A 16,782-nucleotide genomic window follows, 5' to 3' on the forward strand; every position below is an offset into this window, starting at 1 on the left:
CAGTAATTTACAGTACGCTGTCTCACACAATGAAGCTGCGTTATCATTCCCTCCCCAAGCCTATTAGAGAGAAAGCAGCGCGAGAGCGAGCGACTTCAAACGGGCTGATGGAGAGCGGATTAAAGCGCGGCACCGGCGCTGGAGCTTGTTAGCGCCGGGTTCTGCCCGTCTGCTGCTGCTGCTGCTGCCGCTCACAGATTAACCTGCACCAACCACTCATCACAAACCAGCGGCCAGATCAAAGACGAGCGGCCACGAGGCGCTGCTCTCACTCCACAATCGATTTACTGCAGTAAAACATATTCCACGCACACACACACACACACACACAAACACACACATACTGACACACTAACACATGCCTGCCGGAAGTGTGAAGCTATTTTGAGAGAAATCAAATACGGAAAGGTCAGAGCAACAATGACCCTAGGGCAGCAAACACACACACACACACACAGAGAAAACTCAGACTCATAAACATTAACATTAGCCAATGTATGTAAGAGGCCTTCAGTTGCTTAGAAGTTACCCTGGGTTCTAAATTGTGGATTAAATTAACATTACAGGGCATTATAGAGTGCCCTCTATGCTTCCCATAGTGTATTACAGTCTGTCAGAATAAGTATGTGGCTCAGTTTATCACTTGTTTGTTTGGTCACTTTATTGGAAACACCTGCCAACCTTGTGCTTTTACTCACTTGTGCTTGCACTCATAGTACCACCACCACCATGTTTCACAGATGGGACAAGGTTCTTATACTCCACTTGCAATATTTACCTTTCTTTTCCTTTGTCCAAACATAATGCCTTTTGTGAATCAAATTAATATTATAGGGCATTATAGAGCGCCACCTATGCCTTCTGTAGTGCATTACAGTCTGTAAGAATGAGTGTGTGGATCATATGAACATTAAATCATATAGTTTGTACAATCATAGTACCACCACCACCTTTTTTCACAGATAGGATACGGTTCCAATTAACATTAACCGATGTGAGAGGGGCCTTCAGTTGCTTAGAAGTTACCCTGGGGTCTTTTGTGGATTAAATGAACATTATAGGCCATTATAAAGCACCCCCTATGCCTCTTGTAGTGTATTACAGTCTGTCAGAATAAGTGTGTGGCTCATATGAACATTGAAGCATATCATTTGTTAATTACTTGTTTGCCTGGTCATTTTATCAGAAACACCTTCTGAAATTGTGCTTCCAATTTTTGGAAACCTTGTGCTTCTACTCACTGGCCACCTTCTTAGAAACACCTGCTGACCTTGTCTTTACAATCATAGTACCACCACCACCATGTTTCACAGATGGGATAAGGTTCTTATGCTGGAATGCAATGTTTTCCTTTCTTTTCCTTTCTCCAAACATAACGCCTTTCATTTAAACCAAAAAGTTTTGTTTTGCTTGTCCAGAAATTATATTTTATGCTTTCTTCTTGCAGCCCTGCCATGCATGCCATTGTTGTTCAGTGTTCTCCTGATGGTGGACTCATGAACATTAACATTAGCCATTGTGAGAGGGGCCTTCAGTTGCTTAGAAGTTACCCTGGGGTCTTTTGTGGATTAAATGAACATTATAGGCCATTATAAAGCACCCCTATGCCTCTTGTAGTGTATTACCAGTCTGTCAGAATGAGTGTGTGGCTCATACGAACATTGAAGCATATCATTTGTTAATTACTTGTTTGTCTGGCCACTTTATCAGAAACACCTACTGAAATTGTGCTTCCACTTTTTGGAAACACTTACCAACCTTACCAAGTACTTATGAGCTATTACACAGGCTTATTACAGTCATTATAGGGTATTATGAATGTCATATAGTGCATTATGAATGCATTTATAATGTTATAGACCATTAAAGAGCACCCCCTATGCTTTCTGTAGTGTATTATAGTCTGTCAGAATAAGTGTGTGGCTCATATGAACATTGAAGCATATCATTTGTTAATTAATTGTTTGTCTGGTCACTTTATCAGAAACACCAACTGAAATTGTGCTTCCGCTTTTTGGATACACTTACCAACCTTGTGCTTCTACTCACTGGCCACCTTATTAGAAACACCTGCGGACCTTGCTTGTGTTTACAATCATAGTACCACCACCACCATGTTTTACAGATGGGACAAGGTTCTTATACTAGACTGCAATATTTTCTTTTTTTTTGCTTTCTCCAAACATAACGTCTTTCAATTAAACCAAACGTTTCTGTTTCGCTTGTCCAGAAATTATATTTTAGTGATTTCCTGATGGTGGACTAATTGACATTAACATTAGCCAATGTGAGAGGGGCCTTCAGTTGCTTAGAAGTTACTCTGAGGTGTTTTGTGACCTCACCAACCATTACAAGCCGTGCTTTTGAAATGACCATTGCTTGTTGACCACTTCTGGGGAGGGCAAATATCTACTTATATAGACTATAGTGAAAATCTGATGAGGTTTTAGGTCAGGTTTTATGCAGAAATATAGAAAATTCTAAACTGTTCACAACCTTTCAGGCACCACTACTTGATTTTTTATATAATGACACAGAACCTGACAGCTGTTGGCTGGAGAAGTGTGCAGACCTCACAGGTTTAGTGAGTATAAAACAGTCTGAACTGAATTTAATAACAGTAGGTGTTAATCTAGCGCTGTATATTTTACAGTGTGTGAGTGATTTACTGCAGTGAAACAATAAAAACAGCACTCACCATCACAGTCGCCCAAATACGAGGTGTTGCCATGATCTACATCCTGCTCGAAGGGAAGCCTGCAGGAAAAACAGAGAAAAGATACACAAAATATATCAGAAAATATAAAATTTAAAATAATAAGTGCAAATACTTAAGTGCATCCTGTTAAAGCATAAAGAGAGATGATCTGGTTTCAGTGTCTCCTATATTAGGGAGGTTAAACAGCTGATTTTTCTATTTACAGGTATATATTTGAGCAAAATAAACATCCATCCATCCATCCATCCATCTATCCATCCATCCATCCATCCATCCATCCATCCATCCATCCATCCATTTATCTATCTATCTATCTATCTATCTATCTATCTATCTATCTATCTATCTATCTATCTATCTATCTATCTATCCATTAATCCATCCCCCCCTCCCTCCCTCCCTCCCTCCCTACATCCATCCATCCATCCATCTATCTATCTATCTATCTATCTATCTATCTATCTATCTATCTATCTATCTATCTATCTATCTATCCATCCATCCATCTATTTATCCATCCATCCATTAATCCATCCCCCCCTCCCTCCCTCCCTCCCTACATCCATCCATCCATCCATCCATCCATCCATCAATCCATTTATCTATCTATCTATCTATCTATCTATCTATCTATCTATCTATCTATCTATCTATCTATCTATCTATCTATCTATCTATCTATCTATCTATTTATCCATCCATCCATCCATCCATCTAGAGGTGGACCCGAGGTCTAGTCATTAAACAAAAACAAAAAAATATTGCTAATCAAACAGGACTCTCAGGATTAAGCTCATAAACATGAACCTGCCTCTAGCATTAGCATTAGCATTAGCATTATCATTGAGTTGTGGGGCAGTGGAAGAACTGTGTTCTCTGGAATGATGGAGCGCCATCCAATACTTATGAACGGAAGAAGTTGGAGTGGTGATCATCATCCAACATCCTGACCTGATCTTATTAACACCAGCTTTTGTCACTAAATGCTATCAAATCCTACAAATCCCCACAACCATGCTGCTCCAAAATGTAGTAGAAAGTCCTCACTGGACAGTAGAGGCAGTTACTCCAACAAAATGAAAAAGTCTTTTTTTCTGGAGCTGTTGATTTTTAAAGAAAGGTTGAGGGAATATGTTTCATAATACTTGTTGTTAAAAAAGCACAACTCTAAAAAACTAAATAATAGAGAAAATAATGCATTATAGTACACATACACACACACACACATATATATACACACACACGTACACACACACACACATAACGACACACACACAGGCTCTGCAAACCTGAAGGCCAAAGCAAAGCACATCCGCAACGTCCAGAAAGAAACAGATCCATCCCCGAGACACACTCTCAACCTGTTTGTTTTACATATTTAATGTGTGTGTATGTGTGTGTGTGTGTGTGTGTGTAAGTTGTGCATCAGTGTCTATTTCTGAAATTGATACTAAAGCAGTGTGAGTGTTATGTGAAGTGGAATCGATCTCCGCACTGACCGTCCTTGGAATGCAGATGCAAGTGTGTGTGTGTGTGTGTGTGTGTGTGTGTGTGTGTGTGTGTGTGTGTGTGAGGAGTGTAAATGAATTACTGTGTGTGCTCTTTAAACTCAACTGACATACAACCTGTCTTCACACACATAACCCATTAAAACATTCACATACACACACATGCACACACACACACACACACATGAACACACACACACACACACATGAACACACACACACACACACATGCACACACACAATCAAGAGACCGAAAATTAAAATAGAAAGAGGGCTAATAGACAGACAAACAGATTAATGGAATGACAGACAGGTAAACAGACAGACTGAGGGCTGAAAAGAGAGAGAGACTGTTACACAAAACATACTTAGAGATAGATAGACTGACAGACAGATAAACAGACAGACCAATGTCTAGACAGACACACAGACAGACTGATGGCTAAAGAGACAGACACATAAACAGACTGACGGCTAGAGAGACAGACAGATAAACAGGCAGATGGCTAGAGAGACAGACAGATAAACAGACTGATGGCTAGAGAGACAGACAGATAAACAGACTGATGGCTAGAGAGACAGACAGATAAACAGACTGATGGCTAAAGAGACAGACAGATAAACAGACTGATGGCTAAAGAGACAGACAGATAAACAGACTGATGGCTAAAGAGACAGACAGATAAACAGACTGATGGTAAAGAAAAAGATAGATAAACAGACTGATGGCTAGAAGGAAAGACAGGCAGATGAATAAAAGGACAGACAAAAAGACAGACTAATGTCTAGACAGACAGACAGACATATGGTTAGACACACACAGACAGATTGATGGCTAGACAGGCAAACAGACATACAGATGGCTAGACAGACAGACAGACAGACTGATGGCTGGAGAGATAAAGAGATTAAAAGATAGACTAACGAATGGAGAGACAGACAGATAAACAGACCAATGGCTAGAGAGAAAGACAGGCAGATGAAAAGAAGGACAGATAAAGAGACAGACAAACAGACAGATAGGTAAACAGATTGACTGATAGACTAACTGATAGGCTTGACAGACAGATAAACAGGTAAACAGACCGAATGATGTGCGTGTGTGTGTGTGTGTGTGTGTCTGCAGTGCTGTGGTAATGAGTGTGTGATGAAATGATTGCACACTCTTAATGCTAATGTTGACTGATCTGACTCATCTGTTTAACACACACACACACACACACACACACACACACACATCAAACATTTAAGAGACTTGGGGATTATAAGACGATCACTATCTGATAATTCAAGCACTGTGTGAGTATTTATATCTTTGTAGGGACTTAATCACCCTAGTTACACTTCGTAGGGCTCCACCAGGAGGGTGAAGACTAGCACATGCCTCCTCCGACACATGTGAAGTCAGACTCCACCTCTTTTTGAACTGCTGTTGATGCAGCATTACCGATTAGCATCACAGTGCACTCGGAGGAAAGCGCAGCGACGCGGTTCTGATACATCAGCTCACAGACTTCTTGTGCTGATCCACATCACCCTTTGGAGAGATGTGGGAAGAGAATGCCATCTACCCACACAGAGAGAGAGAGACATCAAGGCCAATTACGATTCCTCAGGTCTTCAGCGACCAATGGCAAGCTACATGACCAGGATTCGAATCATAAACGGCAATCTAACGATCATAGTGGCAGTGCTTAGCCCGCTGGACCACTCAAAGCCCCTAAAAACGGCAGTTTTTAACATAAAAGAGATCAAATCTGATCTTTTTTTTGCTGAGGGTTGAGGGCCAGGGTAAGTATCTGTGGTCCAACATATAAAAAAACACTTTTATAAAAAAGTGTTCACACCTAAAAAAATAGGGACCAGAGCTGATGTGTTTGTTACATTGTATTTTGTACATTTAGTCCAGTTAGATTTGGTTTCACACTGTAGGAAAATGCAGCGACACGGTTCTGATACATCAGCTCACAGACGTCTTGTGCTGATCCACATCACCCTTTGGAGAGATGTGGGAAGAGAACGCCATCTACCCATCCAGAGAGAGAGAGATCAAGGCCAATTACGCTGCCTCAGCGTAATTGTAGTTTAGTGACAGTTTAGATCTTTACTACGTCCTGTTATCATTGCCTATGTAGGAGTCTACTTATACTTCACACCGATTGGTTTGTAATGTTATTTTTAGTTCAGTGACCAGACGTTTCCAGGTGTTGTGCTGAATTTGGCCTGCTGTTAGCAGAATAAGTGTAATTGCTTTTAATTCTATTAGAAAAAAAGTGTTCTACAGTTAATCTACAGTTACAGTAGATACAGATTCACCAGATTAATCTGTTGTACCCATAATGCTATGCATCACGCCTGCACGCCATGAGGAGTCAGATTTTGGCACAACACCTATTCATTTTTGCTTCTAACGCATCCCTAAAAGTGTTTTTTTTAAACCTGCTAAAAGTCCAAATAAAGTCTGGATCAAGCAAAGCATGTGTGAAAGCACCCTTATTAAACTCATACAGAAGAAATGTGTGTGTAAAACAAATCCAGCATACACACACACACACAGTGTCACTAGTGTAATCACTCCAGACTTAAGCTACACGATTAAATTAAATAACAGGAACTCCAGGGAAGATATGCAAATTTTCCCAGATCATTTGCATAATCCTACTGACTAGTCACTCAAATTGTACTTTAATAGAGTGTTTGTTTTACAGGGTGAGATAGTGAGAGTGTTCTACTGCTGAATAATCTCAGGGATTAGCTTTAAAACAATGAGAAAGTCTGAGAACGTTTTTACATCAATTTAACATCAATAGAGGATTCTTTGAAGCAGAACAACAACTCATAGTGAGAGCCGGTGATGCTTAATTACAGCTAGAAAACATGCGGGAGGTAGTTTCAACAAAAACACACTGTAAAAGCTAGCCAGATGAAAGTACAGCTTTAAAACATGGTGGAGGTAGTTTCAACTAAAACTCACATTAAGAGCTAGCTAGGCTAAAGTACAGCTTTAAAACATGGGGGAGGTAGTTTTGACTAAGGTTCACAGTAAGTGGTAGCCATGCTAAAGTACAGCTTCAAAACATGGTGGAGGTAGTTTCAACTGAGGTTCACAGTAAGAGCTAGCCATGCTAAAGTACAGCTTTAAAACATGGTGGAGGTAGTTTCAACTAAAGTTCACATTAAGAGCTAGCCAGGCTAAAGTACAGCTTCCAAACATGGTGGAGGTAGTTTCAACTAAAACTCACAGTAAGAGCTTGCCAAGCTAAAGTGCAGCTTCAAAAAATGGGAAAGGTAGTTCCATCTTCAATACAGAATGAGAGCTAGCCAGGATAAAGTACAGCTTCCAAACATGGTGGAGGTAGTTTCAACTAAGGTTCACAGTAAGAGCTAGCCAGGCTAAAGTACAGCTTCAAAACATGGTGGAGGTAGTTTCATCCACATCTCAGAATGAGAGCTAGCCAGGATAAAGTACAGCTTCAAAACATGGTGGAGGTAGTTTCAACTAAGGTTCACAGTAAGAGCTAGCCAGGCTAAAGTACAGCTTTAAAACATGGTGGAGGTAGTTTCAACTAAAACTCACAGTAAGAGCTTGCCAAGCTAAAGTGCAGCTTCAAAAAATGGGAAAGGTAGTTCCATCTTCAATACAGAATGAGAGCTAGCCAGGATAAAGTACAGCTTCCAAACATGGTGGAGGGAGTTTCAACTAAAGTTCACATTAAGAGCTAGCCAGGTGACAGTACATCTTCCAAACACAGGGGAGGTAGTTTCATCCACATCTTAGAATGAGAGCTAGCCAGGATAAAGTACAGCTTCCAAACATGGTGGAGGTAGTTTAAACTAAAACTCACAGTGAGAGCTAGCCAGTCTAAAAACAAGCTTTCAAACAAAACATGGGGGAGGTAGTTTTATCCACATCTCACAGTAAAAGCTAACCAGGCTAAAGTACAGCTTTAAAACATGGTGGAGGTAGCTTCAACTAAAGTTCACAGTGAGAGCTAGCCAGACTAAAGTATAGCTTCAAAACATGGTGGAGATAGTTTCATCCACATCTCAGAATGAGAGCTAGCCAGGATAAAGTACAGCTTCAAAACATGGTGGAGGTAGTTTCAGCAAAAACACACTGTAAGAGCTAGCCAGGCAAAAGTACAGCTTCAAAACATGGGGAGGTAGTTTCAACTTAATCTCACAGTAAGAGCTAACCAGGCTAAAGTATAGCTTCAAAACATGATGGAGGTAGTTTTAACTTAAACTCACAGTAAGAGCTAGCCAGGATAAAGTACAGCTTTAAAACATGGGGGAGGTAGTTCTGACTAAAACCTACAGTAAAAACTAGCCAGGTGAAAGTGAAGCTTCCAAACATGGTGGAGGTAGTTTCTACTAAATCTCACAGTAAGAGCTAGCCAGGCTAAAGTACAGCTTTAAAACATGGGGGAGGTAGTTTCAACTAAGGTTCACAGTAAGAGCTAGACAGTCTTAAGTACAGCTTCCAAACATGGTGGAGGTAGTTTCATCCACATATCACAGTAAGAGCTAGCCATGTTAAAGTAGAGAAATGCAGTATATCTGGCGTACCTGGTTCCGGCGCGGAGGAAGGAGCAGGTGCTCCCCCTGGTCCAGCCGCAGTAGGGGTCTCGGGAGCTGATGCAGTTTCTGTGTAACAAAAGAAAACACAGATTTGAGTAAAGATGCAGACGGTGTGCCACTCCTATCTGCTTCAGTGCACTTGTCACAAGCCTGACATCTAGAAGTGTGTCTGTGTGTGCGTGTGCGTGTGTGTATGTGTGTGTGTGTGTGTGTTTTAAGCCTCACTGGGTCTCCTGAATCCATGTGCAGGTGTTAAGTGATCACTAAAGCTCTGTTCACACTGTAGGTGAAACTGGCCCAGTTCTGATTGTCTCACCAAAATCCAAAATGTTTATTTTTATCACAGCTGCTGCTTGTCTGTGTTGTGCTATGCATAGTCACATTTCTGGAGAGGTGAGCGTTGTGCTACAGTGTAGGGTACACGTAGGCTACGCACTGGGTATGCATAGGTTATAATAGGCCTGTCGCAATAACTATGTTATCGATTTATCGTACGATAATTCCTTTAACCGTGATCATTTTTGGCCGACGACAATAATAGCCATCGCTCTCTCGCCGGCTCTCGACGAATCTGTGAGACAGCGACATCTACTGGTTAGGAAATGAGTGTAGTGCAGCGTTTTTCAACCTTTTTTCTATCACGACACCCTTTAAGTATATGCGAGATGTCAAGGCACCCCAGTTTAGAGTGGGGGGAACCTGCTGACTTTTCAAACGAGTGAAATACTCTGCTACACTCACTGCTGAACTACCACTGGATGAAGAAGTTAATGGCTCCGATTCAGAGTTATCTGAACCTGCAGTCTTCTTTTTAAAAAACGGTTCATGCTAGCTTGAGTGCTTCACACAACTCTCGCAGTGCATCGCGTGGGGGAAAAACTTTACAGTGTGTCCCAATTTAGGGGCCGCATCCTTCGGAGGCTGTATTGGAAGGCAGATTGCGTCACAGCTGCGCAGTAATACGCCGCCGCTGTGGGTCGCATCCTTCAGAGTATGCTGCCTGTGAATTGGGACACACCCCGACACGAGCTGACTCTGGAAAGGAAATATGCACGTGAGGCGCAATATTTTGACGGCACCCCCGATGAAGCCAGGCGGCACCCTGGTTGAGAAACACTGGTGTAGTGCACGCATGGCTCATCAGTGACGGTGTCTACATGCACACTTGCGTTAGCTTGCGTACGTATTCGAGGCTAATAGGACTTTCTCTAAACTAAAGACGCTTTAGAGAAGGTTTATGAGGTTTCGAATACTCATGGACTCACGGCTCCGGTGTGAGAGTATTTTGGCTTTAAGACAATTAAGCTCCAAGCCTATTTTTTACCAATTTCCGCCTGAAATTTCATACTCACATTTGAAGGCTTTTCATTCTAATATTAAATAATTCAGAGGCAATTTTATGAATTAATATCACTTAGAAGCCTTTACAAAATGAATTTAAGACACTTTAATTATTCAATTGAACATGTAATGGCCAAAATATGGTAAAAAAACAGGAACATTTTAAGGCGCTTTTCAGATTTTCTATTTTTATTTTTTATTTTCAGACACATAAAATGTTAACATGTTTTTGCAGCTCTATATTTTGCTATAGAGTGTTTACATTCATCGTATAAAATTATAAACTGCTCCCTTTCACTGGTTAGAAATTATTGTGATCTGAACCAGTAATGGTCTTTTCTTTTTCCAAAGGACTGGAAAAATCAGAATCAGAAATACCAATTTTATAACCCTTTTTGCAGAAAAGAGGGTGTTTCTGTATGTTCAACTCCTGATAGGAAGAGAATTGTGCGGTGTTTCTTTAAAAGTGCTCCCTTGCCTAATCTGCAAGTGCCTTTGTGTTATATTCAGAGTTTTAAAAAAAGGTGAATTAATGTAAATGTCACTTTAATATATATGTTGTTACTTGTTATTTTTTCATAAAGGTTTAATATTTAGTGCAGAGTCTCAGGGTGGTTGTATTGTACTTCATTTGTTTTATTTATTTAGGATATTAAAATATATATTTTTGGAAGCCCAGTGTCTGCTCTTAATGATAAAAAGTTAGTTTAACTGTAAACTGGTGTAATAGTATTATTATGCTAGTATATTATTACTATTAAGCTCCTTTGGGATCCCAGAAGCAGGAAAAAAAGCATTTTCCATAGTGCCCTTTCCAAATGACAATATTATCGCTTATCGCAATAATTTCTGGGACAATATATTGTCCCGAAAACGTTGTTATCGTGACAGGCCTAGGATATAGTAGTAATTGGCTTTATGACAATGGATTGGATTTGGGTCGCTTTTACCAGCTGTGTGAAACTAATGAGACTAACTGTACGTTCCCACCGAACGCGATAAAATCGCTCTGTGTCGCCTGTGCAACAGGCGATGAGTCGCTTGTGGACGTGTCTCACTCAGAACGAGCTGTCGCTGGTGGGCGTTTTCCTAATACGGCACGTACAGAAACAAGGGTTCAGCCTATCTACACAATTCCTAAACCATAAACAGTCGTACAGACGTTTCACAAACAATAAATCTTTATATATTTTATAACTATTATTAAGTACAATTATTTAACATAATTATTTCATATTACAATAAATGGGTTTACTTAAATATAATACATTATTTTCCTTAATGTAGTAAATCATTCTCTTACAATATATTATATAATATAAATATATTTGTCCATAATTTAAAATATTGTTAACTTAATGTAATAAATAATTCCTTGGATGTAATTAATATGTTTACTTAAATATATTAAATAATCCTCTTGATTTAATAAACAGTCTTTCTCTTAATTTAATAAATAATTCCCTCCGTTTTAATAAATCTTTCTGTAAAATGTAATAAATAATTCTCTCAGTTTTACCTAAATCGTTCCAAATTCCATACCTCAGTTTGAGTAAATCGTTACGTTAAATGTGTTAAATACTTTCTTCAGTTGTAATAAATCGTTATGTTAACTTTAATAAATAATTCCCTTTGTTTCAATAAAAGGTTCTGTTAATTTAAAAAAATATTCTTTAGTTGTCATAAATCTGTTAATTTAATAAATAATTCTCTCAGTTTTAATATATAGTTTTCTATTAAATAAGGTAATTCTGTAAGGATAGTACTATAGTGGGGTAGCCGCTGGTGAAGTTGAGTATTTTACCTCAGATCAGCTCAGTTCAGTTCTGTTCTCTCCGTTTTGCTGGCGGAATAAATCTTCAGTAGGAACCGAAAATCAGAGCAGCGATTTCAGGCCGAACATATGAGAATCTGTTTCTGATTGGTAGTCGTCGCCGCGCGTCGCTGCTCATTTGCATAAAGTTAAGTTCTGGTCAACTCTCTCGCGTCGCTCAAACCGCCCGCTTCGCATCGCGTCGCGCCGCGTCGCTGCCTGTCGCCCAGTGTCGCTGGCTCTCATTGAAAATGAATGACTTCCGGCTGCTTTGTCGCTCGCGTCGCGTTCGGTGTGGACGCACGGTAATGGCTGTTTTTTGGCCATATCCTTCACCTGTTCCCTGTCTTTCTTACCTTATTTACCTTCCTCCTTCTTGTTTTTTCCCCACGTGCTTCCCTGCATGTGGCCCTGTGTTTTCCTCCACTTCCTCTTCACCCCATCCCTGTGTCCCCCTCATGACTATCTGTAGCTCTGCCCCCTCGTTACCTGTTCCCAGGTGTTTCCTGTCTCCTTCCGTTCATTTATGAGGTGTGCTTTAGGCTGCAGCGTAGGGTACACAGCTATACGCAGGGTATATGCAGGGTATATGTAGGGTATACGCAGGGTATATGCAGGGTATATGTAGGGTATATGCAGGGTATATGTAGGGTATATGCAGGGTATATATAGGATATGCCGTAGGATCAACACAGAAGTATAAACTGGCCTTAATACATTTAGTGGTCTCTGTCACTGTACAACGTACTAGATCTAAATTAACCCGTTATTTAGATATTTTGTAAAGAAATTTAGCACAATAATTAATATTGTGTTCATGCCAAGTTTGTGTGTGCGTGTGTGTTTATGCAGGTGTGTGTGTGATTCACTCACTTCATGCAGCGGGAGTAAAGCTGGCAGCGGGCTACGGGAATTCTGACCACGCAGGATGGGAAGGCCAGCAGCAGGGTGTGGCTGTTTGAGTCCAGAGTGAGAGACAGTAACTGCCGGGCCTGAGGAGTGTCCTGACCACACCTGTAACACGCACACATACACACACACACACACACACACACACACACACACACACGCACACACACACACACACACAGATTAACTACACACACAGTCAACACAACATTTACACAAAATTCAGCTTTGAACAGTTTAATTTTCCTAACTTGGCCACCATGACCATGCACGATTAATAAAGCCAACCAGCATGACCACAATGACTAAGCTGGTTGACCTCCATATACATACAGGGGTTGGACAATGAAACGGAAACACCTGTCATTTTAGTGTGGGAGGTTTCATGGCTAAATTGGAGCAGCCTGGTTGCCAATCTTCATAAATTGCACATTGCACCAGTAAGAGCAGAGTGTAAAGGTTCAATTAGCAGGGTAAGAGCACAGTTTTACTCAACATATTGCAAAAAAGTAAAAAAAAAAATACAAATTTTTGGTGCACGTCTTGCTGCCGCATCTGTGACCAAGACAGCAAGTCTTTGTGATGATGTATCAAGAGCCACGGTATCCAGGGTAATGTCAGCATACCACCAAGAAGGACCAACCACATCCAACAGGATTAACTGTGGACACTGTAAGAGGAAGCTGTCTGAAAGGGATGTTCGGTTGCTAACCCGGATTGTATCTAAAAAACATAAAACCACGGCTGCTCAAATCATGGCAGAATTCAATGTGCACCTCAACTCTCCTGTTTCCACCAGAACTGTCTGTCAGCACAATAAATTATTGTGCTCTAAAACCAGGTGTAACCCCTTAACATGCTAATATATTAACATTACGTTCTTACAGCAAAATCTGCTGTATGGGATGGATTCTCTCAGTGCACCATTAGGAACCTCTACAACTCCAGGCTGAGTATTACACTCAACTTCTGTAGGTGTAGCTCAATAAATATCACCCTCTATCACCTGTCTCTTTCGAATAGTTTTCGAATGGGTGCATCAATTTCTTAGATGATACGTGTATAAAAACTGAAGCTGGATGATACAGTTAACGAAAGCCGGTGCTCCACTTCTAAAAGTAAACCTGCACCTCTGATCAGACGCTTCGGGGGTCCGGCGAGTCCGCAGCTCCGCAGGGAGAGGGCTAAATCAGGGAGGAGTGAATAAAGTAACCAGATCACACACTCCGCTCCGCCTTCCGGCCTGGATTCACCTCCGCCGTCCCCCGGGCGCTCGCACGTCCACATCAAACCCTGGCTCGGCCGGCTGTGTGCCGTAATGAGGTTGAGAACGACATGCGAGGTGAAGCTGTGGAGTTTAATTGGAGTCAGGTCTCCGTCTCGACACTGCTTCAGTGTGCGGCTGTCTGAAGCTCCTCCACCTCCACCTACACCTCCGTCCACCTCCATCCCTCCATCAGGAGCACCGCCCTTCTCACTGATGTCCCACACCGTATTTACAGAGCATGTTCTCTTCTCTCCCTTTGTCTCAAGTCCTTTTCTGTCTCATCTTTTGCTCTCTATTTTTGTCTCATCATTTTCTCTCTCATCCTTTTATTTCTCTGTGTCTTGAGTTCTTTCTTTGTCATACTTTTCTCTCTCTGTCTCTCTCTCTCTGTTTAATACATTTCTCTCTCTTTCTCATCCTTTTGTCTCTCTCACTTATCCGTTTCACATTTATGTTTTCTCTCTCAAACTTTTCTCTCTCTGTCTCTTATCCCTTTCTCTCATTTTGTCACTCATCCTTTTTTATCTCTCTGTCTCTCATCCTTTTCTCCCTCATTCTTTTCTCACTCTCTGTCTCATGCTTTTCTCTCTCTGTCTCAAGTCCTTTCCTCCCACATCCTTTTCTCTCTGTCTCATCTTTTTCTCTCTCATCCTTTTTCTCTCTCTCAGGTTCTGTGTCTCATCCTTTTCTCTCTGTATCAAGTACTTTTCTTCCTTATCCTTTTTTTTCTACTTCGTCCCTTTCTCTCTCATTCTTTTTTCTCTCTCATTCTCTCTGTCTCTCATCCTTTTCTCTTTTTTCATTTTATTTCTCTCTACCTCAAGTCCTTTTCTTCCTCATCTTTTTTTCTCTCTCTCTGTCTCATCCTTTTTCTCTCTCACTCTCTTTGTCTCTCATCCTTTCTTCTCTCATCATTTTCTTTCTCTCTGCCTCAAGTCCTTTTCTTCCTCATCATTTTTTCTTTCTCTGTCTTGTCTTTTTCTCTCATCCTTTCTCTCTCACTCTGTCTCCCATTCCTTTTCTATCTCTCTTCCATCCTATTCTCTCCTATCCTTTTCTATGACAATCATTTACCTTTCATCCTTTTCTCTCTCTCAGGCTCTGTCTCGCATCCTTTTCACTCTCATCTTTTTCTCTCTGTCTCAAGTACTTTTCTTATTTATCCTTTTCTTTCTTTCTCATCCCTTTCTCTCTCATTCTTTTTTCTCCCTCATTCTCTCTGTCTCTCATAATTTCCTTTCTCATCCTTTTTTTCTCTCTGCCTCAAGTCTTTTCTCCCTAATCCTTTTCTTTCACTCTGTCTCAAGTCCTTTTCTTCCTCATCATTTTTTCTTTCTCTGTCTCATCCTTTTCTCTCATCCTTTCTCTCTCACTCTCTGTCTCCCATTCCTTTTCTATCTCTCTTTCATCCTTTTCTCTCCTATCCTTTTCTCTGACAATCTTTAATCTTTCATCCTTTTCTCTCCCACACTGTCTCTGATCTTTTTCTCTCTCCTCCTTTTTGCTTTCTTTCTGTCTTATCTTTTTCTTTTATACTGATTTTCTCTTCCTTTACCCTCTATCTCTCTCTGTCTCTCATGCTTTTCTCTCACTCTGCCTCCCATCTTTTTTATTCTTGTCTGTTTCTTTCTGTCTCATCCATTTTCCTCTTATCCATTCCCCTTTTATTGTTTTACCTCTATGTCTCTAATCATCTTTCCTCATCCTTTTCTTGCTCTCTGCTTCTCATCCTTTTTTTCACCCTGTCTTTCTGTCACTCTCTCTCTCTGTGTCTGTAATCAGTTTTCTCTTGTCCTTCTCTCTCTCTCACTCTCTCTCATCCTTTCCCTTCTCTCCCTCTTTTTCTCTCTTGAGGCTAAATGAATCTTCCATTTTTCCTTTTCATATGCTCTCTCACTCTACCCCTCCCACTCTCTCATCAGTCTAAAGTACCTTCTTTCTCTCTCCTCCCTCTTTCGTTTGCTGATCCTCTCTCGCCCCTCATCTTGCCCTCGCACTCTCTGGCTCTTTTGATAAGGGTGAGTCACCCTTCAGCTGGAGAACATCACGAAATGGAAAGAAATAAAAACGCTGGGCTAACGATCGCTCGGGCTGGAGAATTCCCGTTAAAGGACATCATGGAAAAACGCATTTTACTCACTGTGTTGTTAAGTCTAACAAACATACTGTTATAAAAGTTGGGACTAGTTTCATTATCGACTTATCGTTCAATAAATGAACATGTAAATGAACTCAAAAGGTGCCTTTATTAGGAAAAATGGCCTCTGTCAACACCCAAAACAAACTTAAAGAAACATAGTAACGGCCCAGTGCGGCTCTAGTCCCTTAACTTTAGTGGTTCAGGTTAATCGGACCGCGGGCCGCCCGACACCATGATGTGCAGCCCCGGTCTGTCCCAGCTGGCCCGCATTGGATCAGCATAAAGACTTTGCCTCAGCCTTCCCTCGAGAGATACACTGATGGTGCGAGGAAGTCTGAGGCAAAGTCTTTATGCTGGTCCAATGCGGGCCAGCTGGGACAGACCGGGGCTGCACGTCATGGTGTCTGGCAGCCCCACGGTCCGATTATATATGACTATAACCTACTTTGGTTCAAGCTTAAAAAAAAATTAGGAATAGACAGTCTATTGTCTTCAAAAGGGTGT

General features: G+C 40.9%; 1 protein-coding gene across 2 annotated transcripts in view; it reads right to left on the reverse strand.

Annotated features, from left to right (window-relative positions):
* Positions 1 to 16,782, reverse strand: part of sema6bb (sema domain, transmembrane domain (TM), and cytoplasmic domain, (semaphorin) 6Bb) — a 222,662-nt gene that overhangs the window by 50,533 nt on the left and 155,347 nt on the right. For both annotated transcript variants that reach the window (XM_049485718.1, XM_049485716.1), the window contains exons 14-16: positions 12,836 to 12,976; positions 8,797 to 8,874; positions 2,699 to 2,757 (exon numbers count right to left, since the gene is read on the reverse strand). In XM_049485718.1, the coding sequence (XP_049341675.1) occupies positions 2,699 to 2,757; positions 8,797 to 8,874; positions 12,836 to 12,976 (278 nt within the window). The remainder of the gene's footprint in view (positions 1 to 2,698; positions 2,758 to 8,796; positions 8,875 to 12,835; positions 12,977 to 16,782) is intronic.

Source organism: Astyanax mexicanus, chromosome 12 (genome assembly GCF_023375975.1).
Source record: "Astyanax mexicanus isolate ESR-SI-001 chromosome 12, AstMex3_surface, whole genome shotgun sequence".
Classification (NCBI taxonomy): Eukaryota; Metazoa; Chordata; class Actinopteri; order Characiformes; family Acestrorhamphidae; genus Astyanax; species Astyanax mexicanus.